Here is a 21,465-nt window from a genome sequence, read left to right as displayed (position 1 = left end):
TCCACCATGTCATCGTATCAGAAAGAACTGGAGAAGTACAGAGACATTGATGAGGATGAGATCCTTAGGACCCTGAGCCCCGAAGAGCTGGAGCAGCTGGACTGTGAGCTACAAGAGATGGACCCTGAGGTAGGGCTCCCTGCGCAGGGAACCTGGGGAAGAGGCAGGAGGTCCAGGAGGTTGAGACCAGAGTCATCTCTAGGACCTGAACTTTTGGGCAGGGTTTGAGCCCACCTGGCGATGACCAGGATTTATTTATTTATTTATTTATTTATTTTGGTTTGGGGTCGAACCCAGCAGTGCTCAGGGGCTCCTCCTGGCTCTACGCTCAGAAATCGCTCCTGGCAGGCTCAGGGGACCATATGGGATGCCGGGATTCGAACCACCATCCTTTTGCATGCAAAGCAAACGCTCTACCTCCATGCTATCTCTCTAGTTCCAATCAGGATTTATTTTGGGTGGGGGTTTGGATCATACCCAGTGATTCTCAGGGGTTACTTCTGGCTCTGCGCTCAGAAATCATTCCTGGCAGGCTTGGGGGACCAAATAGGATACCAGGGATTGAACCTGGGTTGGCTACAGGGGCCCTACCCACCGTACTCTCTCTCTCTGGCTCAGGGCCCATTCCTGGAGTCTGAAGAGGGCCAGAAAGATGATATCTGGAGGGGCTGGAGTGATAGCGCAGCAGTAGGGCATTTGCCTTGCACGCGGCTGACCCAGGACAGACCTGGGTTCGATCCCTGGCATCCCATATGGTCCCCCAAAGTCAGGAGCGATTTCTGAGCGAGAGCTAGGAGTAACCCCTGAGCATCACTGGGTGTGACCCAAAAGCCAGAAGACGATGCCTGGAACTCTTCGGGGGGAGCCCCAGGTCTAACTTTCTTCCCAAAACTCCTGGTAAAGAATATGCTGCTGCCAGCTGGACTGAGACAGCGTGACCAGACGAAAAAGAGCCCCACGGGGCCGCTGGACCGGGAAGCCCTTCTGCAGTACCTGGAACAGCAGGCCCTAGAGGTTAAGGAGCGGGATGACTTGGTGCCCTACACGGGGGAGAAGAAAGGTACAGACGCCAGGACATCAGGGCCTGAATCCAAGGTTTCCCCAACCCCAGCATCCCTCTCCCCTTCCATCCTGACTGCTAGGAGTTTAGCTTCTCCATAACTGCGTGTCCCTTTCCTTGGGTTGTTCACTCGGGCCTCCTGGCCTACCAATTTCTCTGAGGGAAGTCGGCAGCACCAGGGTTAATTCTTGGAGCTTTTTTTTTTTTTTTAAGACTTTATTTATTGGTTGATTTATCGATGGATCAGTTTCTGGGTCACAGACAGCTGCTCTCAGGGGTTCCTCCTGGCTCTCCACTCGGAAATCGCCCCTGGTAGGCTGGGGGACCATATGGGATGCCGAGACTTGAATCATCGTCCTTCTGCATGCAAGGCAAACACCCTACCTCCTTGCTATCTCTCCGGCCCCTTGGAGAAGCTCTCTGAGCCATCTTCCTCTTCACGCAGGAAAACCCTTCATCCAGCCCAAGAGGGAGATCCCAGCGGAGGAGCAGATCACGCTGGAGCCGGAGCTGGAGGAAGCGCTGGCCCACGCCACAGACGCGGAGATGTGTGATATTGCAGGTGGGCAGTGGGGGGGGGCAAGGGAGGAGACAGGGCAGGGCTCGCTCAGAGAGGACACCCAGAATCTCCCAGAACTGGGTGTGTGAAGGAGCCTCGGGGAGTCGTTTTTCCATTTTCCTATTGGTTTATATATTCAGTTTTGTTCTTATTTGTTTATTTTATTGTTTTTATTTTACTTTGGTTTTGGGGCCAAGCCTGGCGGTGCGAAGGGGTTCCTCCTGGCTCTATGCTCAGAAATTGCTCCTGGCAGGCATGGGGGACTTTTGGGGATGCCAAGATTTGAACCACTATCTGTCCTGACTGGCTGCATGCAAGGCAAACGCCCTACCACTATGCTATCTCTCCGGCCCCAGCACTGAGAATTTAAAAGTGAACTCATGTGGGGCCCGGAGAGACAGCACAGCGGCGTTTGCCTTGCAAGCAGCCGATCCAGGACCAAAGGTGGTTGGTTCGAATCCCGGTGTCCCATATGGTCCCCCGGGCCTGCCAGGAGCTATTTCTGAGCAGACAGCCAGGAGGAACCCCTGAGCAATGCCAAGTATGGCCCAAAAACAAAACAAACAAACAAAAAAAAAAGTGAACTCATGTATTGCAGACATGAACTTCTGCCCTATGAGCATCTCCTCCCCCAGCCCTTCAAGGTCAAATAATAAAAGAGGTCCGAAAGTGTTAGTTTGCTGGAGAGAGAGCAGAGTGGGAGAAGTATATATAGCATACAGCCAACCTAATTCAATCCCTAGCAGCACATACGGTTTCCCAGCAGCCTCTATAGTCCCCAAAACCTCACCGGAGTGATCACTGAGTGCAGGGCCAAAAGCAAGCTCTGGGGGCCAGAGAGAGAGCCTGGAGGTAGGGCATTTGCCTAGCATGCAGGACAGTGGTTCAAATCTCAGCATCCCATATGGTCCCCTGAGCCTGCCAGGAGCGATTTCTGAGCATAGAGCCAGGAGTGACCCCTGAGCGCTGCCGGGCGTGACCCCAAGAAAAGCAAGCTCTGAGCATCACAGGTGTGGCCTGAATAGGAAATAAAACAAAACAAATACATAAATAAATAAAGTGCAACAGAGGGAGGTAGAGAGATAGGAGAGCAGTTACATCGTTTTTTTTGTTTGTTTGTTTGTTTGTTTTTTTTTGTGATTTTTGGGTCACACCCGGCAGTGCTCAGGGGTTACTCCTGGCTTCATGCTCAGAAATTGCTCCTGGCAGGCACGGGGGACCATATGGGACGCCGGGATTCGAACCGATGACCTTATGCATGTAAGGCAAACGCTTTACCTCCATGCTATCTCTCCGGCCCCACATCGTTTGTTTTTTATGCAGTTTACTTAGGTTCAATCCCTGATATCCCATATGGATTGCTGAGCACTGCCATTGCTTGGTAATTCCCGAGTGCAGAGCTAGGAGTAACCCCGAGCACCACTCCCAAAAACAGAAGGGAAAACAAAGTGCGACAGATTCAGAAAGTGGTGTCACTGGGGACCTGGAATAGGGTGTGCTTCTCTCTCTTTTGATTTTGGGGTCACACCCGGAAGCGCTCAGGGGCTCCTCCTGGCTCTAGGCTCAGAAATAGCTCCTGGCAGGCTCGGGGGACCGTACAGGGCGCTGGGATTCGAACCACCGTCCTTCTGTATGCAAGGCAAATGCCGTACCTCCATGCTATCTCTCCGGCCCCAGGTGTGTGCTTCTCACTCTGTCCCCCTCTGTCTCCTCTCGCCAGCAATCCTGGGCATGTATACACTCATGAGCAACAAGCAATACTACGACGCCATCTGCAGTGGAGAAATCTGCAACACAGAAGGCATCAGCAGTGAGTCGTGAGGCCTGGGGCGAGGTAGCTGGGACCCGGGGCAGAAGCCGGAGGAGTGGATACTGGGGCCAGACTGAGGCGGGCGGCGCTTTCCTCCCTGGCCTCACTCCTAGGTGTGGTGCAGCCTGACAAGTACAAGCCAGTGCCCGATGAGCCCCCAAACCCCACAAACATTGAGGAGATACTGAAGAGTGTCCGCAGCAACGACAAGGACTTGGCGGAAGTGAACCTCAATAACATGCAGGTACCTGAGTCACATCCGTCACCTGGGGAGCTGCTGGCACGGCTTTATTTGTTGATTGATTGCTTGATTGGTTTGGGGGCCACACCCAGAGGCGCTCAGGGGTTCCTCCTGGCTCTGCACTCAGAAATTACTCCAGGCAGGCACAGGGGACCCTATGGGATGTTGGGATTCGAACCACCATCTCTCCTGGATCAGCTGCATGCCAAGCGAATGCCCTACCACTGTGCTATCTCTCCGGCCCTCGCTCCTGAGACTTCTATCTCCTGTCCCCTGACAGGACATCCCTATGGCCACGCTGACTGAGCTGTGTGAGGCGATGAAGACAAACACCTACGTCCGGAGCTTCAGTTTAGCAGCCACTAAGAGTGGAGACCCCATAGCCAACGTAAGGCTCGGGTTTTTGGTTCCCACCCGGCGGCACACAGCGGTCACTCCTGGCTCCGTGCTCACAAATTGCTCCTGGCAGGCTTGGGGGACCATGTGGGATGCTGGGATCCGAACTACCATCTGTGCTGGGTTGGCTGCTTGCAAGGCAAATACACTACCACCGTGCTATCTCTCCGGCCCCAAGTTCCAGGATCCTAACCCTAACCCTCCACCCCAGGCGGTGGCGGCCATGCTGCGTGAGAATCGAAGTCTCCAGACTTTGAATGTCGAATCCAACTTCATCAGCAGCTCAGGGCTGATGGCTGTGCTCAAGGCAGTTCGGGAAAATGCCACCCTCACGGAGCTGCGCGTGGACAATCAGGCCAGTGTCTCCGGCCAGCCCTGCCTCCCTCTCTCCTGGTGGCCGTCTGTATGTCAAAACCAGCCCCTGTGCTCTCCCCGAGGACCAGGAGTCCGAGCTGGGGGAGAGCTAAGACTGTGAATGGGGGTTGGAGCGGTGGCGCAAGCGGTAAGGCGTCTGACTTGCACACGCTAGCCTAGGACGGACCGCGGTTCGATCCTCCAGTATCCCATATGGTCCCCCAAGCCAGGAGCGATTTCTGAGCACATAGCCAGGAGTAACCCCTGAGCTTCACTGGGTGTGGCCCCAAAACAAAAACAAAACAAACAAAAAGTGTGAATGACCTCAGTCCTCTCCCCACCGCAGCGCCAGTGGCCCGGAGATGCCGTGGAGATGGAGATGGCTACAGTGCTCGAACAATGTCCTTCCATCGTCCGCTTTGGCTACCACTTCACCCAGCAAGGCCCCCGAGCCCGGGCAGCTCAGGCTATGACCCGGAACAATGAACTTCGTGAGTGGCCTGGGGACGGGGTCTGAGGCCAAGGAGGGCACTTCCTGAGTTGGGGTCTTCCTGAGTTCCAGATGTTGCCTAGTGACCAGAACTCTGAGGCTCTGCCAAAGCCATATTTTTTGGGGGAGTCTAAACCCAACAGTGCTCAGGGGCTACTCTTGACTCTGCACTCATAAGTCACTCCTGGCAGGCTCAGGGGACCACATGGGATGCCGGGATTCAAACCACCGTCTGCCTTGGATTGGCTGAGTGCAAGGCAAATGCCCTACTGCTGTGCTATCTCTATGGCCCCCCAAAGCCATATTGATGCGAGCAATTGAGCTCCCCTAAAAGGCCAGATGGTAGCAGAAAGACCATGCGGTGCAGCCCAGAAGAGGCAGAGGAACAGAGCCATGCCGCTTGGAGGCAGGAAGTTTTTATTTGCTGTGTTTTCCCTGGTTTTGTTTTGGTGGGGGAAGATTAGATCTTCTTTCCTTTCTTCTTTTCTTCTTTCTTTTGGGGCCACACCTGGCAGTGCTTGGGAGGTACCAGGCAGTACCATATGAGTATTGAACCCAGGATGCCCACAGGCCCTCTCTGGGCCCTTCTTAGGGGAGTCTTTAGGAGTGTGATCCAAAGACACGAAAGGAGAAAGGGGCTTCCATGGTGGGAAGCTCGAGAAGGAACAAAGGCCCGTTTGCTGTCCCCCTTCACAGGTCGCCAGCAGCAGAAGAAGAGCTAACGCCGCCAGCCTCCTCCCCAACTCGAGCTGGGCGCCCCGAATCCAGCAATCCTCCTCCACTCCTCTCCTGTAAATAAAGGTCCTTCTGTCAGCTCCACCTGCCTCCCTCCTGGGCTCTGGGCTGGGACTCTTGGCACTAACTGCCCAGGGTTTCTGCCAGCTCTCCAGGGGGATTATTTATACTCTAAGGATCAGCAGCAAGAAGGTTCCAGTTACCAGGACAAGGTGGGGGACTGTCTCCCCTGGGGCTCCCCAAAATTCAGTTAATGCCTCCAGTAGTCTTTTTTCTAGGGTCCCCTGCCTTGATGGTGTTTCCAGATGTGGCTAGAAACCTCAAGCCAGGCCTGCCCATACTCTGCTGTGCCTTCAGGAGGAAGGACTTAGGCACAGTCAAAGGAACTGGCTGACTTGAAGGGCAAAGGCTCCCCCCAGCAGACTTATAAATAGGGTTCCTGGCTTCAGGCAGCTGACGCTTGGCAGGACTTTGGGAGGACGGGGGAAGGGTCAGGAATACGGGGTGCTGTGTTCACTGCAGGGACAGTTTGGCTGACCCAAGAATGAAGAGACTGGAAGTAGGGGACAGGGACAAGCCCCCCAAGTGGCAGGCAGACTCACCTGTGGCTGTGTATCTGTGGCCTGATGGGAAAGGAGGGTGTGACCCCAAGGGGGGTCAGGGGGCTCCTCCTCATCAGAGTCAAACTCAACATTTGCATCTTTGATCCATCGGCCCTGTCCGTCCGGGATCCACCCAGAGCTGGAAGTAACAGCAGGAAAAGAAGTGGTCAGGCATGGCGGTCGATTAAAACTTAATGGGAATGGGGCTGGGGAGATAGCACAGCCTTAGGGTGTTGGCCTTGCATGAGGCAGACCCAGGACGGTGCTGGGTTCGATCCCAGCATTCCATATGGTCCCCCGAGCGCCACTGGGTGTGGCCCGAGAACGAACAAAATAAAATTTAATGGGGGGGCCGGAGAGACAGCATGGAGGTAAGGCATTTGCCTTGCATGCAGAAGGACAGTGGTTCGAATCCCGGCATCCCATAGGGTCCCCCGAGCTCCAGGAGCGATTTCTGAGCGTAGAGCCAGGAGGAACCCCTGGGTGTGACCCAGAAACAAAACAAAATAAAAAAATTAATGGGGATAAAAAAAGATTACTGGGGCTAGAGGATGGCGCAAGCTGTAAGGCATTTGCCTTACGCGTGCTAACCTAGGAAAGACCATGGTTTGATCCCGGCGTCCCGTATGGTCCCCCAAGCCAGGAGCGATTTCTGAGCGCAGAGCCAGGAGGAACCCCTAGCATCAAAGGCCAAAGGCCAAGTAGAAGAAGGAGGTTCCCAGACCTTACCTTCGTAAGTGGAGGTACTGATCCAGGGCACGTCGCCGTGTGGGGCTCAGAGGGGCAGGGGTGGGCGCGGCTGCAGGTTCCTGGACTTGGGAACTCACTGGCCCAGCTTCTCCACTAACCCCGCTCTGGGGTTCAAATTCTGGGGGTTGCAGAGGGGTCTGGGGGCCAGAGAATCGGGGGGCTTCTGGTCTGGGTAGAAAGGAATAAGAAGTGGTGAGGAGGGGCCGGCAAGGTGGCGCTAGAGGTAAGGTGTCTGCCTTGCAAGCGCTAGCCAAGGAAGGACCTCGGTTCGATCCCCCAGCGTCCCATAGGGTCCCCCCAAGCCAGGGGCAATTTCTGAGCGCTTAGCCAGGAGTAACCTCTGAGCATCAAACGGGTGTGGCCCAAAAACCAAAAAAAAAAAAGAAGTGGTGAGGAGGGGCCGGAGAGATAGCACAGCAGGAGGGCATTTGCCTTGCATGCAGATGACCCAGGAGGGACCTGGGTTTGATCTTCGACGTCCCATATGGTCCCCTGAGCCTGCCAGGAGTGATTTCTGAGCGTAGAGCCAGGAGGAACCTCTGCACTGCTGAGCGTGGCCCAAAAACCAAACCAAAACAAAACAAAAAAAAACACACCAAAAAAAAAAAGAAGTGGTAAAGAGCCATAAAGCAGGAGGAAGGTCTGATCCCAAGTGGCTCTTCGAGTCAATGCCAGTGCTTCTCAGAAGGGTCTTGGAGGGTTGGGGGATGTCTCTGTGAGTGTGGCCTGGCTTGACGAGCAGGTAGACCAAGAATCTTCAGGAGAGGGGCCGGAGCAATAGCACAGCGGGTAGGGCCTTTGCCTTGCACAGGGCTGACCCAGGTTCCACCAGGCATCCCATATGGTCCCCAGAACCTGCCAGGAGTGACGCCTGAGCAGGGCTGGGTGTAGCCCATAAATAAAACCAAAACCAAAACAACAAAAAAAGAATCACCAGGAGAATGGGGCCAAAGCAGTGGCCTTGCATGAGGCTGACCCAGGACCGACCGTGGTTCGATCCCCTGGTGTCCCATATGGTCCCCCAAGCCAGGAGCAATTTTTGAGCACAAAGCCAGAAGTAATCCCTGAGCATCACTAGGTGTGGCCCCAAAAAACAAGCAACAAACCAACAAAAAGCCAGAGTGATAGTACAGTAGGCAGGGCATTTGCCCTGTAGGATGCCAACCTGGGTTCAATCTTTGGGCGTTCCATATAATCCCCCAAGCACTACTAGGAGTGATTCCTGAGTGTAGAGGCTGGACTAAGCCCTGAGCACTGCCATGTTCCCCCCACAACCACCAAAGAGAGAGAGAGAGAGAGAGAGAGAGAGAGAGAGAGAGAGAGAGAGAGAGAGAGAGAGAGAGAGAGAGAGAATCATCAGGAATGGGGGCTAGAGAGATAATACAGCAGGAATGCTGCTTGCCTTACATGCAGCTGCCCCCAATTCAATCCCTAGTACCAAGCATGGTCCCCAATCCCCACCTTGAGTGATCTCTGAGTCAGGTAAGCCTTGTGCATCCTAGGGTGTGGCACAAATGCAAAAACAAAATGAGAATCCCAGGAATATTTCTGAAACCCAGAGCACTGTTTGCAAGACTCTCGCAGGGGGAAATAGAGGTTTTTGGAATCAAATGAATTCCAGAAAATCTAGGTAAATTTTGGGTCTGGGATAAAGCTCGAGGTAGAATTTGTGCCTGAGGGCCAGAGTGGTGGTGCAAGCGGTAAGGCGTCTGCCTTGCTAGTGCTAGCCTAGGACAGACTACAGTTCAATCCCCGTGTCCCATATGGTCCCCCCAAGCCTGGAGCAACATCTGAGCGCATAGCCAGGAGTAACTCCTGAGCATCACCGGGTGTGGCCCAAAACCAAAAAAAAAAAAAAAAAAAAAGAATTCATGCCTGGCATGTTCAAGGCTCAGGGTTTGCTCCCCAGCACCGCTTGTACTCCCGTACACATACAGTTCAATTCCTGTATCACCAGGGTTCCTCAGGATCCACCAAGAGGACAGAGCCAAGAGTTAGCCCTCAGCACTTCTGGGTGCTTGTCTCCAAATCCAGGAGCAATAGTGCAGCAAGTAGGACACTTGTTCTAGAAGCAGTCAATCCAAGTTCCAGCTCCATATGGTTCCCTGAACCTTACCAGGAGTGATCCCTGAGCATCGCTGGATGTGGCCACAAAAGTAAAAAAAAAAAAAAATTCAGGGGCCAGAGCAATGGCTCAGAGGTAGGGTGTTTGCCTTGCACTCGGTTGACACAGGACAGACCACAGTTCGATCCCCCGGCATCCCATAGGGTCCACCAAGCCAGGAGCCATTTCTGAGCGCATAGCCAGGAGTAATCCCTGAGCAGCACCGGGTGTGGCCCATAATTAAAAATAAATTTACTGGGCCCAGAAAGATAGCACAGTGGTGTTTGCCTTGCAAGCAGCCGATCCAGGACCAAAGGTGGTTGGTTCGAATCCCGGTGTCCCATAGGGTCCCCCGTGCCTGCCAGGAGCTATTTCTGAGCAGACAGCCAGGAGTAACCCCTGAGCACCGCCAGGTGTGGCCCAAAAACCAAAAATAAAAATAAAATAAATTTACTTGCTCTTTAAGCTCTTTTTCTCCCTCGAACACTCCCTAGATTGCTTGCCTCTATGTTTCTTTAGTTATCTATTTCTACTCTGGAGAAGTCTTTTCTCCACCAGGGTTCACTCCTAGTGAGCTCTAGGAACCATATGGGATACTAGGGATCAAGCCTGGGTTGGCCATGCAAACCAAATGCCATACCTACTGTACTAGCTCTCTGAGCCCAGTTTGTGTTCTCTCTCGCTTTTTTTTTTTTTTTTTTTTTGGGGGGGGTCACACCCGGCGGTGCTCAGGGGTTACCCCTGGCTGTCTGCTCAGAAATAGCTCCTGGCAGGCACGGGGGACCATATGGGACACCGGGATTCGAACCAACCACCTTAGGTCCTGGATCAGCTGCTTGCAAGGCAAACGCCACTGTGCTATCTCTCTGGGCCCTTGTGTTCTCTCTTAAACACTTCTTCCTGGGGCTGGAGTGATAGCACAGTGGTACGATGTTTGCCTCATATGCGACTGACCCAGGATGGACCCAGGTTCAATCGCCAGCATCCCATATGGTCCCCTGAGCCTGCCAGGAGTGATCTCTGAGTGCAGAGTCAAGAATAATCCCTGCGTGCTTCTGGGTGTGACTCCCCAAAAAACAGAGAAAGCCTCAGGGCACAGTAGCTGGGAGCCACACTGACCAAGTCCTCATGTCCATTGTACCAAACTGCAGGACCAGGAATAGGCAGGTGACTGCAGCTCCGCACAGGGCCAAGTTCAAGTTCCTTGTGGGACAGCGGGACTTGGCAAGTGTGACAGGTCTAAGTCTGGTGACTTGGGGGTTTTGTTTTTGTTTTTGTGGGGGGTGATTCAGCTCAGGAGTTACTCCTGGCTATGCACTCAGAAATCGTTCCTGGCTTTGGGGGTCCAGAGGGTATGCAGGAATTGAACCACCGTCTGTCTTGGGTCCTGGGTTGGCCGTGTGTAAGGCAAACACCCTACCACTGTGCTAAGAATTATTCTATTTATTTATTTATTTTTGGTTTTGGGGCCACACCCGGCAGCATTCAGGGGTTACTCCTGGCTGTATGCTCAGAAATCGCTCCTGGCAGGCTTGGAGGACCCTATGGGATGCTGGGATTCGAACCACAGTCCTTCTTTCTGCATGCAAGGCAAATGCCTTACCTCCGTGCTATCTCTCCGGCCCCTGTGCTAAGAATTATTCTAAAGCTATCCTTCTCTCCTGCCCCTGCCTGGCTCCGGCTTCCCCTTGCCACAGACCTGTTCTTTCTGCGGCAGCAGCTGTTATAATGAGGCGCCCTGTGCAGCGTGTTCTGGGTGATAAGTCGGGTCTGGACCAGCAAGGGAGCCTGCAAGAGAAGGGAAGACCAAGTCAGCCAGTCCTGGCGATAAAGAGAAGCAGCATTGAGGGCCGGAGAGATAGCATGGAGGTAAAGCGTTTGCCTTGCATGCCGAAGGTTGGTGGTTCAAATCCTGGCATCCCATAGGGTCCCCCTCTTGAGCCTGCCAGGAGCGATTTCTGAGCATAGAGCCAGGAGGAACCCCTGAGCGCTGCCGGCTGTGACCCCAAAACAAAACAAAACAAAAAAAGAGAAGCAACATCCTTCTAGCCTTGGAAATGGGCTTCCTTCTGGAACACATGTTTTGGTACCTCCACTTTGCCCTCTTCTTTGCCAGCTTCCTCCTGCGGCCTGGGGTTCAGTGCCGGCCCCTTCCTTAGCTGCTTCTTGCCATAGAAGAGCTGCAGGCCTGTGGGGAAAGGAGAAAGGAAAATGAGGCCCTCGAGGGTGAGTCTGCAAGGTCTGGAGGGTCTGGCCCGACCTCCCTCGCCGGCCGCTCCCCACGCCACACACTTACTGGACATATGTTTCTTGCCTGCACGGTGGGCGGTCAGCATGGCCAGGGTGTCCAGGACAGGGCGGTGGGGGCAGATGGCACAGGCGAAGCTACGGGGGAGAGGTCATCGGGAATTGGGGGCGTTCCAGTCTGTCCTCCCCAAGGCCCAGAGATCTACCACCCATCTCTGTCTCTCTGTTTCTTCTCTCTCTTCTGTCTTTTCTCTCTCATCTCTTCTCTCTTTCTCTCCTCTCTCTGTCTCTATCTCTGTTCTCTCTCCTCTCTGTCTCTTCTCTTTCTCTTTCTCCTTTCTGTCTGTCTCTCCTCTCTGTCTCTATCTCTATCTGTCTCTCTCTCCTCTCTGTCTCTTCTCTCTCATCTCTTCTCTTTCTCTCTCTCCTCTCTCTGTCTCTATGTCTGTTCTTTCTCCTCTGTCTCTTCTCTCTTATCTCTTCTCTCTCTTTCTCTCTCTCCTGTCTGTCTCCTCTCTCTCTCTTCTCTCCCTGTCTCTTCTCTCTTTCTCTCTCTGTCTCTCTCCTCTCTCTGTCTCTCTCTGTCTCTCCCCTCTCTTCTCTCTCTGTCTCTCAACCCCCCCACACACCTGATTCCCCTTTGCACTTCTGCAGAAGAAAATCCCACCCAACAAACACGCCCAGGCCAGCTCCAACTCCAGCCTCACCGTCCATCTCGCAGCATCAGCGCCTCATCTTCGGGGATGTAGCTAGCTAGCAGGTCCCCGACTCTTCGTTTCTGAAAAGGGGGAGAAAGAAAAGAAAGAAAGAAAGAAAGAAAGAGAGAGAGAGAGAGAGAGAGAGAAAGAAAGAAAGAAAGAAAGAAAGAAAGAAAGAAAGAAAGAAAGAAAGAAAGAAAGAAAGAAAGAAAGAAAGAAAGAAAGAAAGAAAGAAAGAAGTTTGGGGAGTCGGCTTGCAAAGAGAGAAGGGGAGCAGGCTGCAAATAAAGAGGGGGAGCAGGCCAAAGACAGGGCTCAGAGAAAGCAAGGACCGGGAGAGATAGTACAGAAGCAGGCCGTTTGCCTTGCACGCCCTGCCAGCCCAGGACAAGCCCCGAGTTCGATCCCCAGCCTCCCACATGTGCCCTCAGCATGTCAGGAGCAAAGATTGCTGAGCTCAGAGCCAGGAGTGAACCCTAAGCCAAGCAAACACATAGACAAACAAAAAAGGGCCCAGCTCTTACTTTGAGCACATGCAGCTGGCTCCAATCGTCCCCTTCTCGCTTGAAAGACATCACAGGGCTGAACCCCCCAAAAGGGCCTAGTCTATTGTGCCAGGCCTGTTGTTCCTTCTGGGCCACCGTAGCAGGGGCGTGGCTACCTTCATTTCCGGGCTCTTTATGATTGGTCACGAGGAAAAGAGCGACTGCGCATGCACCGTGCGCGCAGCCGCCGTCACGAACCTCTAGCTGCGACTACGTTTCCCATGATGCCCCGCGACCGCCTCTCCGACGCCGGAAGTCGCGGTGCGTTGTGGAAATGAAGTTTTTTTTTACTTCCGAGCTCAGCCGCCGCCGCAAACTACACCGTAGCTCGGACTACGTTTCCCACAATGCCCTGCGCCACACCCACACCGGAAGCCGCGGTGCCTGGTGGGAAATGAAGTCTTCAGTTATTTATTTATTTTCTTCTTCAGTTCGTCTTCGCTCGGGGGCGGCGGCGGCGGCGGCGGCCAAGTCCGTGAGGCCTCCCCGTTGGGAAGGGGACCTGAACCCTAAACACTTCGGCAGCCATCACGACAAGATCAGCGGCCACCGCCCCACCCATCCGCGGCGCAGGCCGGACTCGGTGCAGTTGGACATCGAGAGTGAATGGGGGAGGGTCAAGGGTCAGGGGGCACGGGTCAGAGGTTAGAGGTCGGGGGGTCGCAGATCAGATGTCGGAGGTTGGGGTCATAGGCTAGCGTTCAGGCGTCAGACGTTAGAAGTCGGGCTAGGTGTTGCAGGCTAGGGGTTAGAGGTCAGGGGTTAGAGGTCAGGGGTCACAGATCTAATGTCGGAGGTTGGGGTCATAGGCTAGCGTTCAGGCGTCAGACGTTAGAAGTCGGGTTAGGTGTTGCAGGCTAGGGGTTAGAGGTTAGGGGTTAGAGGTTAGAGGTCAGGGGTCACGGGCCCATGCAGGCTGCAGAAGGGAGTCCAGGAGCGAGTTGGAAGTGAAGCCTCCTCCGGATCTGGGGTGTTTTCCGGCCCCAGCAGCAAGGAACCGCGAGTGCGGACCCCGGAGCCCAGCGAGGGACCCCAAGATCCCCTCCTAGGCCCCCTGCCTCCCACTGCCGTGGGTGCTCGGACCCAGGGCCAGCGATGGCTTCGTCCCCGTCCCAGCAGCTCCGCTCGGGGGGCCGCGCGCGCTCCTACGGCAGCCTGGTGCACACCTCCTGCTCCCCGGTGCTCGAGAGGCGCCTGGAGCACCCGCTGCAGCCCGGGGACACGCTGGCAGGCCTGGCGCTGAGATATGGGGTCACGGTGAGTGTCTTGCTTTGGGGGGACGGGACGGACACCCCCAGGCTGGGCCTACTGCTCCCAGGGGGCCCCACCCAGAGTCGCCCAGACACAGCCCAGCCACTCCCTGCAAGACCCCAGGGCTGGCTCAGAGCAGGCCAGGATGTTGGGGACACCCAGCACACCAGCCCCTTCCTTGGGGGCCCACGACATACATACATGTGTCATGTCATGCGACATGTCATGTCAAGTGACACACGTGTCCCCTCGTTTACAGACCCTGATTGGGAGGTGGCCCTGTGTTAGCTCAGGTGTTCGGATGAGGGTGCAAGCCCCTCTTCACTGCATACACGATTTTCTCATGGAAACAGGACCCATAGGCCTTGAGGTGGGGGGTCCTCTGGCAGGTCCTATGGGGAGTTGGAGCCCCCTCTGTCCACACCCCACATTAGTTTCCAGAGCACCCAGGAAGGGATTCCTGAGTGCAGAGCCAGGAGTGATCCCCGAGCACCCCGGGTGTGGCCCCCAGAGCAAAACAAACCAAACCAAACAGATCATAGGATGCAAATAGCAAATGTCTTCTTCCCTTTCTGTCTTTTATGGACCTCAGCTTTTTATTTCTAGGGTCTTTCAGCATATAGAAGTTAATAGATGTTTGTTTGTTTGTTTGTGACTTTTTTCATTAGGTATTTTGCGTGTGTATTCTTTTTTCAGCTGGCCATATCCACTAGTGATAAGGACTTACTTTTGGGGGCTCAGGGGTCCCTAGGATGGGGCCATTGTATACAAGTTGAGGTCCTTAACCCCTGTACTATATCTCTGGCTTCTGATTCGTTTTTATTTATCTATTTATGTATTATTATTATTATTTTGGTTTTGGGGTCCCACCCGGCAGCGCTCAGGGGTTCCTCCTGTCTCTGCACTCAGAAATCACCTCTGGCAGGCACGGGGGACCATGTGGGATGCCGGGATTCGAACCACCGACCTTCTGCATGCAAGGCAAACGCTTTACCTCCATGCTAACTCTCTGCCCCTTTTTATTTCTTTTTTTGGCAATGTGTGTGTGTGTGTGTATGTGTGTGTGTGTGTGTGTGTGTGTGTGTGTGTGTGTGTGTTTTGGAACTACAAAAAACTCATGTATTTCCCAAAAGCAATTAGCTACAGTTATTACTATGGATTAGTCAACTATCATAATTATCCTTTTATCTTTTTTTTTTTTTTTTTTTGGTTTTTGGGCCACACCCTGTGACGCTCAGGGGTTACTCCTGGCTATGCGCTCAGAAGTAGCTCCTGGCTTCTTGGGGGACCATATGGGACACCGGGGGATCGAACCGCGGTCCGTCCTAGGCTAGCGCAGGCAAGGCAGGCACCTTACCTCCAGCGCCACCGCCGGGCCCCCCTTTTATCTTTTTTGTTGTTGTTGTTTTGTTTTGTTTTTGGGCCACACCCGGTGATACTCAGGGGTTACTCCTGGCTATGCGCTCAGAAATCGCTCCTGGCTTGGGAGACCATATGGAATGTCGGGGGATCGAACCTCGGTTTATCCTTGGCTAACATGGGCAAGGCAGATGCCCTACCGCTTGTGCCACTGCACCGGCCTTTCTTTTTCTTTTAATCTGGGTGGGGTGGTAGGAAGGGCTAAAAAGATAGTAGGGTAGCAGGTAGGAACCTTGCCTTCTACATAGCCAATTTGGATTTAATCCATGGCACTAATATAGACCCTGAGCACTGCCAGGTATGGCTCAGAAACAAACAAAAACCCCCACAAAAGTTGTGTAAGGAGGGACCGAGAGATAGCATGGAGGCAGGGTATTTGCCTTGCATGCAGAAGGACGGTGGTTTGAATCCCGGCATCCCATATGGTCCCCTGAGCCTGCCAGGAGCGATTTCGGAGTGCAGAGCCAGGAGGAACCCCTGAGCTCTGCCAGGTGTGACCCCAAAACCAAAATAAATAAATAAATACAGTGGCTAAAGTAAGAGATAGTGTATGCAGCTGACCCTGGTTTAATCATTGGTACCATATATGGTTTCTTGATCCTTTCAGGAGGGTTGGTTCCTGAGCACAGAGCTAGGAGCACTACCCAGTGTGGCCCACAAACAAACAAACATAACAAACAAAACTAACAGAAATAAAGAGACTGTGATAGTTGTTGGGACAAATGGAGATGGAACCAACCTCAGTTATAATCTGAGGGAGGAGGCAGAGGGAGGGATGAAGGGGCCAGCACTTGTCCCGCTGCTGTGGGAGGCCAGCAGATGGAGGTGACACTGCACTTCCTGAGCCCTTACCAGGCTTACTCCTGAGGCTCTGTGAGACCACACTTGCCCTGGGAGTTCTCGGTCTCACCTCAGGCACTTCAGGATCCCCTGAGCACCTCTGGGAACAATCCTACATATAACTGTGTGGCCTCCCAAAACAAGAAAGAGAAACGAGTCCTACATAAATATGGGGCCAGTTATGAATCTGATCATGTGAGCAAGAGCCCCACAAGGAAGAAGGGGGCCCAGAGTTCCAGACTGAGTTTTGTCACGAATCTGCTGCATAATCTCAGGCAGATTCTGAAACCCTCTAGATTCCAGTTTGGGAGCCATCCCTGGTGGGGATTGTTGGGCCTGGGTGTCTCTCTTCTTAGAATGACATGACTCCTGGTGCCATTGAATGCAACTTGGCTGCTTGCAACACAAGCACCCTACCCACTGTTACACTATCTCTTCGGGGGAAGTTTTATTTTGTGTGTTTGTTTATTTGTTTTTGTTTTTGGGTCATACCCGGTGACGCTCATGGGCCACTCCTGGCTATGGGCTCAGAAATCACTCCTTGGGGGCCAGAGAGATAGCATGGAGGTTAAGGCATTTGCCTTGTATGCAGAAGGACAGTGGTTCGAATCCCGGCATCCCATAGGGTCCCCCGAGCCTGCTAGGAGTGATTTCTGAGCTTAGAGCCAGGAGGAACTCCTGAGTGCTGCTGGGTGTGACCCAAAAACCAAAAAAAAAAAAAAAATCACTCTTGGTAGTCTTGGGGGGGACCTTATGGGATGCCAGGATTTGAACCGGGGTCCATCCTGTAATGCCTTACCACTGTGCTAACCTTAACCCTAACCCTAATAGGCCTGCCCCTGTACCCCTTTTCGAGCAATTGGGAAAAGAATAAGAGAGAAGGTCTGGAGGGAGCTCTTGAAATTGTGCCACTGGGTGCGGCCCCAAATCCCCTTCCCCTCCATTGGAAAACCCCAAATTACAAAATGTGCTGGAACAATATGAGCCTTGGTTGTCAGAGGGTTAGATAAACCTGTTATTTTATTTATTGCTCCTGATGCCGGGGATCAAACCTGGGGCCTCACAAATTCAAGGCAAGCACTCTACTGCTGGGATGGGGGCCTGAGTGATAGGACAGCAGGTAGGATGCTTGCCTTGCACACAGCCAGCTCAGATGTAGTCCCTGGCACCGCATATGGCACTGTATAAATCCCAATCACCACTAAGAGTGATTCCTGAGCACAGAGCCAGGAGTAACCCCTGAGAATTTCTGGATGAGGCCCCCAAACTAAAAGGCTATATAGAAGCCAGAGAAATAGTACAGCAGAGGGGTAGGGCATTTGCCTTGCTTGGTACCAAACTGGTTCCACCCTCGTAACCCATAGGGTCCCTTGGAACCTGCTAAGAATGATCCCTGAGCTCTATCAGGTGTTGGCCTTAAACAAACAAACAAACAAACAAAAGACAATTAAAGGCTAAAAAGGGGAGCCAAAGACATAGCACAGCAGTAGGGTGTTTGCCTTGCACACAGCCAACCTAGGATGGATGGTGGTTCAAATCCCGGCATCCCATGATACCCCGTGCCTGCCAGGGCCGCTGCCAGGTGTGACCCAAAAACCAAAAATCTAAAGCAAAAAAAGACTAAAAAAGGCCTGGAGAGGGCCATTTGCGATGAGCATGTGCTTTGCATGTAGAGGCCCAGATTCAGTTCCTGACACCACAGGGTCCCTTGAGCATCAAGCCAGGAATAGCTCCTGAATGCCACCAGGCATAGCCCCAAAACTAGTCCCCTAATAAAGGCTACCCAAAGACGTGAGAATGGGGTTCTCTACAGTGGTAGAGTTGACGGTTATCGTCACTAATCGCGGTGACTTTCTTTGAAAGATGGAACAGATTAAGCGAGCGAACCGCCTTTATACCAACGACTCCATCTTCCTGAAGAAAACCCTCTACATCCCCGTCCCGACAGAGCCCAGAGACATCTTCAATGACTTGGATTCCGATGAGGAGAAGGAGGGACAGGAGGGGAAGGACACTCGACTGCACTCAACAGAGAGGACGAAGATGAGTCAAGGTGCAGGCGGCACCAGTGGGGACACTGTCACCCCCCCAGGTCGGGTGCCCAGTTCAGATCTTTCTGCCTCTGACTTCCTCAAGAAGCTTGATTCCCAGATCCACCTGTCGAAGCAGGCCGCTGCCCAGAAGTTGCAGTGTGGGGAGAGCGGGTAAGCCTGCAGGGGTCCTTCTAGAATCGTCCACCAAGCCTGACCTGACACACTCAGGCAAATGTCAGAAGAGTCCCAGGGGCCGGAGAGATAGTATGGAGGTAGTGCGTTTGCCTTGCATGCAGAAGGAAGGTGGTTTGAATCCCGGCATCCCATAGGGTTCCCAGAGCCTGCCAGGAGCAATTTCTGAGCGTAGAGCCAGGAGTGACCCCTGAGCGTTGCCGGGTGGGACCCAAAAACAAACAAAAAAAAAAGAAGAAGAAGAAGAAGAGTCCCAGGAAGTCTGTCTCCCCAAGGACCTCAGGAGAGCAAGCCAGGCTGCTGGGCAGGATAGAGGTGGTAGGAAAAGGAGGTGCTTCCTGGATTGGGGTGTCCTGGGACTCAAGACTCCAGGTCAGAGCAGCCAGCTCCAGTGTTTGTTTGATTTTAGTTTTTGGGCCACACTGGGTAAGGCTCAGGGGTGACTCCTGATTATGCACTCAGAAATCGCCCCTGGCTTGGGTGACCATGTGGGATGCCGGGGGATCGAACCGCAGTCTGTCCTAAACTAGCATGCTCAAGGCAGATGCCTTACCGCTTGCGCCACCGCTCCGAGCCTCCCCCCAGTGCTTGTTTTGGGAGGCCACACCTAGAGGTGCTCAGGGCTGACTACTTCCTGTGCACTCAGGAATCCTGGTGCTGCTCAGAGAATCTTTCGGTGTGCCGGGGATCGAACCCTTATCAGCCACATATAAGGCAAATGTCCTCCTCACTGTTCATTGCGCTCACCGAAGTGTTTTTTTGTTTTGTTTTTCTGGGGAGGGTCACACCTGGTGGTGCTCAGGAGTTACTACTGCCTCTGCACTCAAGGATCCCTCCTGGCAGGGGCTCAGGGGATCCAGCCTAGGTTGGCTGTGTACGAAGCATGCACCGTCCTCTCTGGACTAGGTTCTGGCCTTCAGCTCTCGTATCGGGATGGAAAGGGGGACCAGCTTCCTGTGTGCCTCTCCTCTACTGCTTTCCCTAAAACTGCCCCCTTACTCCTGCAGGAAACTTACAGAAGATCCAGTGCAGCCCCTGAACTCCCCCCGAATGCAGCAGCGTGCAGTGCTGGGGCCTGTGCCTTTGACCCGGACCTCTCGAACCCGGACACTGCGAGACCAGGAGGATGAGATCTTCAAACTCTGAAGTCCTTGCCCCCACCATGGGAGAAGCGCCCACAGGGAAGCAGCTGCTGGAGAGGGCCAGGCGCCTCTCTTCTAGCCCTCTCTGGACCCCCTGGTCACTTGGAACCTTGAGGCCCTGGATGGGGCAGAGCTAGTGGCCCAAGTGGACCCCAACTTGGTTGGTCCTCACTGAGTGGAAATCTGCCGTCTGAACTCAGATGCTGAACATCCCAGCTGCCTCTCTCACCCCTTGATCTTAGTTAAGGGGTTCAGAGCCCCTTTCTTCCTCTGGCCTCCTACTTTCTTTCCTCCCTGTCTTCAACTCTAATTTTATTTATTTGGTGCTATATTAAAGTACTATTTATTAGCTCTCTCTTTTCTTTGCCGCCCTTCACTGACAGCTGGGACTTCTGTAGTTGTTGGGGTCTCAGGAATCGAGGACCTCTTGGTCCATTTTTGGCTGAGCTTATGAGTGGAGGAAGCCATGAGTGGTCAGTCCTGCCACAGACAAGGTGGACAGTAGCGAGGTAGCTTAATCTTGACTTACCCACTCACTATCCGCTGTAATTCTTGGGCTAAGAGGAAGTGGAATGGAATGAAAGCCTAACCACGTCAGGCTTGTCCCTAACTTGGCCTCTTCCTGGCCCGGGTGAGGCTCAGGGATGGGGACACACTGCCCAAGAATTGGCAAAGGACAGCAATGGGAGTTTGGGGTGTCTTTGTTAGGCCCTGTCCGAACCTTGCTATCCAGGGCTGGTTGCCGCACATCATTTTTGCCACTTACAGCCCAGATTCTTGGTGTTTCTTAAATGTCAGTGGGCAAGGGCGGGTGTCAGGGGAATTTACTGTCTATCTAGCTTTATCTCTGTCTCCTGTGATAGTCACACAATTGGGAAAGGCTGGAGAGATTAAACAGCGAACCCTTAGCATGTTTCAATGGTTTTATTTTTACCAGATGCACTCTGGCATCGAGCCCATGAGTGCGTGTCTCTTAGTGTCCCCAGAGGCTTTGCTGGACACCGTCTCTGTCTCTGGTGCCCTCCCGAAGCAGGGGGGCTGGGGTGTCCCTGTTGCAAAATAAATGTCCTTTGGCAGGGAACTAATTTCAATTTGTCTGGGGGTATGGGGAAACTTCCCAGGGCATTAAAAGAGCATCAGTACAAGGCACAGATCAGAATTACCACTGGTCCTCTTACTGTCCACAACCACCATCTTGCCTCTGGCCTCTTAGAGCTTTTCCTCTTCCAGCAGTTTTCGGAGCCCGGTACAGATCTTGTCCAGGTACTGCGTAAATTCTGGCCCATACAGGGCTGTGAGCAGGCCAGGGTCAGAGAAGTGGTCGAAGACGTGGCGGATGCGGTCGTGGGACTTGGGCGTCAGGTGGCCCGCTACCAACTCCAGCAGCATGTCCCGACACTGGGCCAGCAGCCCAGCCAGCACGGCCGCTTCGAAGGTGAAGGCCACCTCCCCGAAGCTCAGCGCCGTCATGGCCCCTTGGCGCAGCTTCTGGCGAAAGCGGGTGGCCACGTCCAGCTCGTCGGGTCCGAAGCAGCCACTGCGGTGCAGCACCGCCACCTTGACGGCCACCTTGATCAGGTCCTTGATGACACGCTGGGCCTGGGTCCGGCTGTGCGTGTAGGCCTTGGACACACGGTACAGCTCGTCTAGCACCTCGCTGCTCGTCTCGTCGATGAAGAGGTGGGCCACCGACCGGCCTGCCATCTTGCTCAGGAACTTCTTCTCCGCCTGGATGGCCAGGCTCTTGGAGCTGAAGGACTCCATGGCACCTGGGAAGGAGTGTGGCATGTGTCAGGCCAGGGCCTTCTTTAGAAAGATCAACAGCCTTTCCCCTTTCAGGCTTGGCTGGGTTTCGAACTCATCATCATTTTTGCTTTTGTCCTCTCTTTCCCCTCTACCCAGGCCCCCACCGGCCTTTAGGCCTTGTTCCTTTTTTTCCTCTTTAGTAGCTGAGGCTTCCAAAAGAGGTCAGTGGAGCGGATGTACGGTGGGGAGGG

At 53.6% G+C, this 21,465-nt stretch overlaps 4 protein-coding genes across 4 annotated transcripts; 2 read left to right on the top strand and 2 right to left on the bottom strand.

Moving 5' to 3' along the window:
- TMOD4 (tropomodulin 4) lies at positions 1–4,937 on the top strand. The gene is made up of 8 exons (XM_049765995.1): positions 1–129; positions 904–1,060; positions 1,506–1,622; positions 3,340–3,429; positions 3,543–3,673; positions 3,951–4,058; positions 4,278–4,421; positions 4,767–4,937. Exons 1-8 carry the CDS (start codon positions 7–9, stop codon positions 4,935–4,937), a joined length of 1,041 nt encoding a protein of 346 aa, XP_049621952.1. The 5' UTR covers positions 1–6.
- Positions 4,938–5,520: 583 nt separating this feature from the next.
- SCNM1 (sodium channel modifier 1) lies at positions 5,521–12,646 on the bottom strand. Its single transcript, XM_049765945.1, has 8 exons — positions 12,571–12,646; positions 12,056–12,126; positions 11,398–11,486; positions 11,192–11,289; positions 10,801–10,889; positions 6,977–7,165; positions 6,248–6,386; positions 5,521–5,699 (listed from the first exon to the last, which is right to left on the bottom strand). The coding sequence occupies exons 1-8, from the start codon at positions 12,619–12,621 to the stop codon at positions 5,601–5,603; spliced, it is 825 nt and encodes a 274-aa protein (XP_049621902.1). The 5' UTR covers positions 12,622–12,646; the 3' UTR covers positions 5,521–5,600.
- Positions 12,647–13,673: 1,027 nt separating this feature from the next.
- LYSMD1 (LysM domain containing 1) lies at positions 13,674–19,819 on the top strand. The gene is made up of 3 exons (XM_049765952.1): positions 13,674–13,848; positions 17,965–18,305; positions 19,334–19,819. The coding sequence occupies exons 1-3, from the start codon at positions 13,687–13,689 to the stop codon at positions 19,470–19,472; spliced, it is 642 nt and encodes a 213-aa protein (XP_049621909.1). The 5' UTR covers positions 13,674–13,686; the 3' UTR covers positions 19,473–19,819.
- Positions 19,820–20,677: 858 nt separating this feature from the next.
- TNFAIP8L2 (TNF alpha induced protein 8 like 2) lies at positions 20,678–21,232 on the bottom strand. The gene has a single exon (XM_049765953.1). The coding sequence runs from the start codon at positions 21,230–21,232 to the stop codon at positions 20,678–20,680; it is 555 nt and encodes a 184-aa protein (XP_049621910.1).
- Between the last annotated feature and the right edge of the window lie 233 nt (positions 21,233–21,465).

Source organism: Suncus etruscus, chromosome 19 (assembly GCF_024139225.1).
Source record: "Suncus etruscus isolate mSunEtr1 chromosome 19, mSunEtr1.pri.cur, whole genome shotgun sequence".
NCBI classification, from domain to species: Eukaryota; Metazoa; Chordata; class Mammalia; order Eulipotyphla; family Soricidae; genus Suncus; species Suncus etruscus.
This window is presented reverse-complemented; position numbering and strand designations above follow the sequence as displayed.

Excerpts from the sequence above, each read along its gene's own strand:
- LYSMD1 (XM_049765952.1), top strand. The coding sequence starts at position 13,687 with ATGGCTTCGTCCCCGTCCCAGCAGCTCCGCTCGGGGGGCCGCGCGCGC. Across the intron at positions 13,849-17,964 it reads CGCTGAGATATGGGGTCACG|ATGGAACAGATTAAGCGAGC; the intron begins GTGAGTGTCTTG and ends TTTCTTTGAAAG. Across the intron at positions 18,306-19,333 it reads TTGCAGTGTGGGGAGAGCGG|GAAACTTACAGAAGATCCAG; the intron begins GTAAGCCTGCAG and ends TTACTCCTGCAG.
- TNFAIP8L2 (XM_049765953.1), bottom strand. The coding sequence starts at position 21,232 with ATGGAGTCCTTCAGCTCCAAGAGCCTGGCCATCCAGGCGGAGAAGAAG.
- SCNM1 (XM_049765945.1), bottom strand. The coding sequence starts at position 12,621 with ATGTCTTTCAAGCGAGAAGGGGACGATTGGAGCCAGCTGCATGTGCTC. Across the intron at positions 12,127-12,570 it reads GCCAGCTGCATGTGCTCAAA|AAACGAAGAGTCGGGGACCT; the intron begins GTAAGAGCTGGG and ends CCCCCTTTTCAG. Across the intron at positions 7,166-10,800 it reads TGCTGCCGCAGAAAGAACAG|ACCAGAAGCCCCCCGATTCT; the intron begins GTCTGTGGCAAG and ends CTTTCTACCCAG.
- TMOD4 (XM_049765995.1), top strand. The coding sequence starts at position 7 with ATGTCATCGTATCAGAAAGAACTGGAGAAGTACAGAGACATTGATGAG. Across the intron at positions 130-903 it reads TACAAGAGATGGACCCTGAG|AATATGCTGCTGCCAGCTGG; the intron begins GTAGGGCTCCCT and ends CTCCTGGTAAAG. Across the intron at positions 1,061-1,505 it reads CTACACGGGGGAGAAGAAAG|GAAAACCCTTCATCCAGCCC; the intron begins GTACAGACGCCA and ends CTCTTCACGCAG.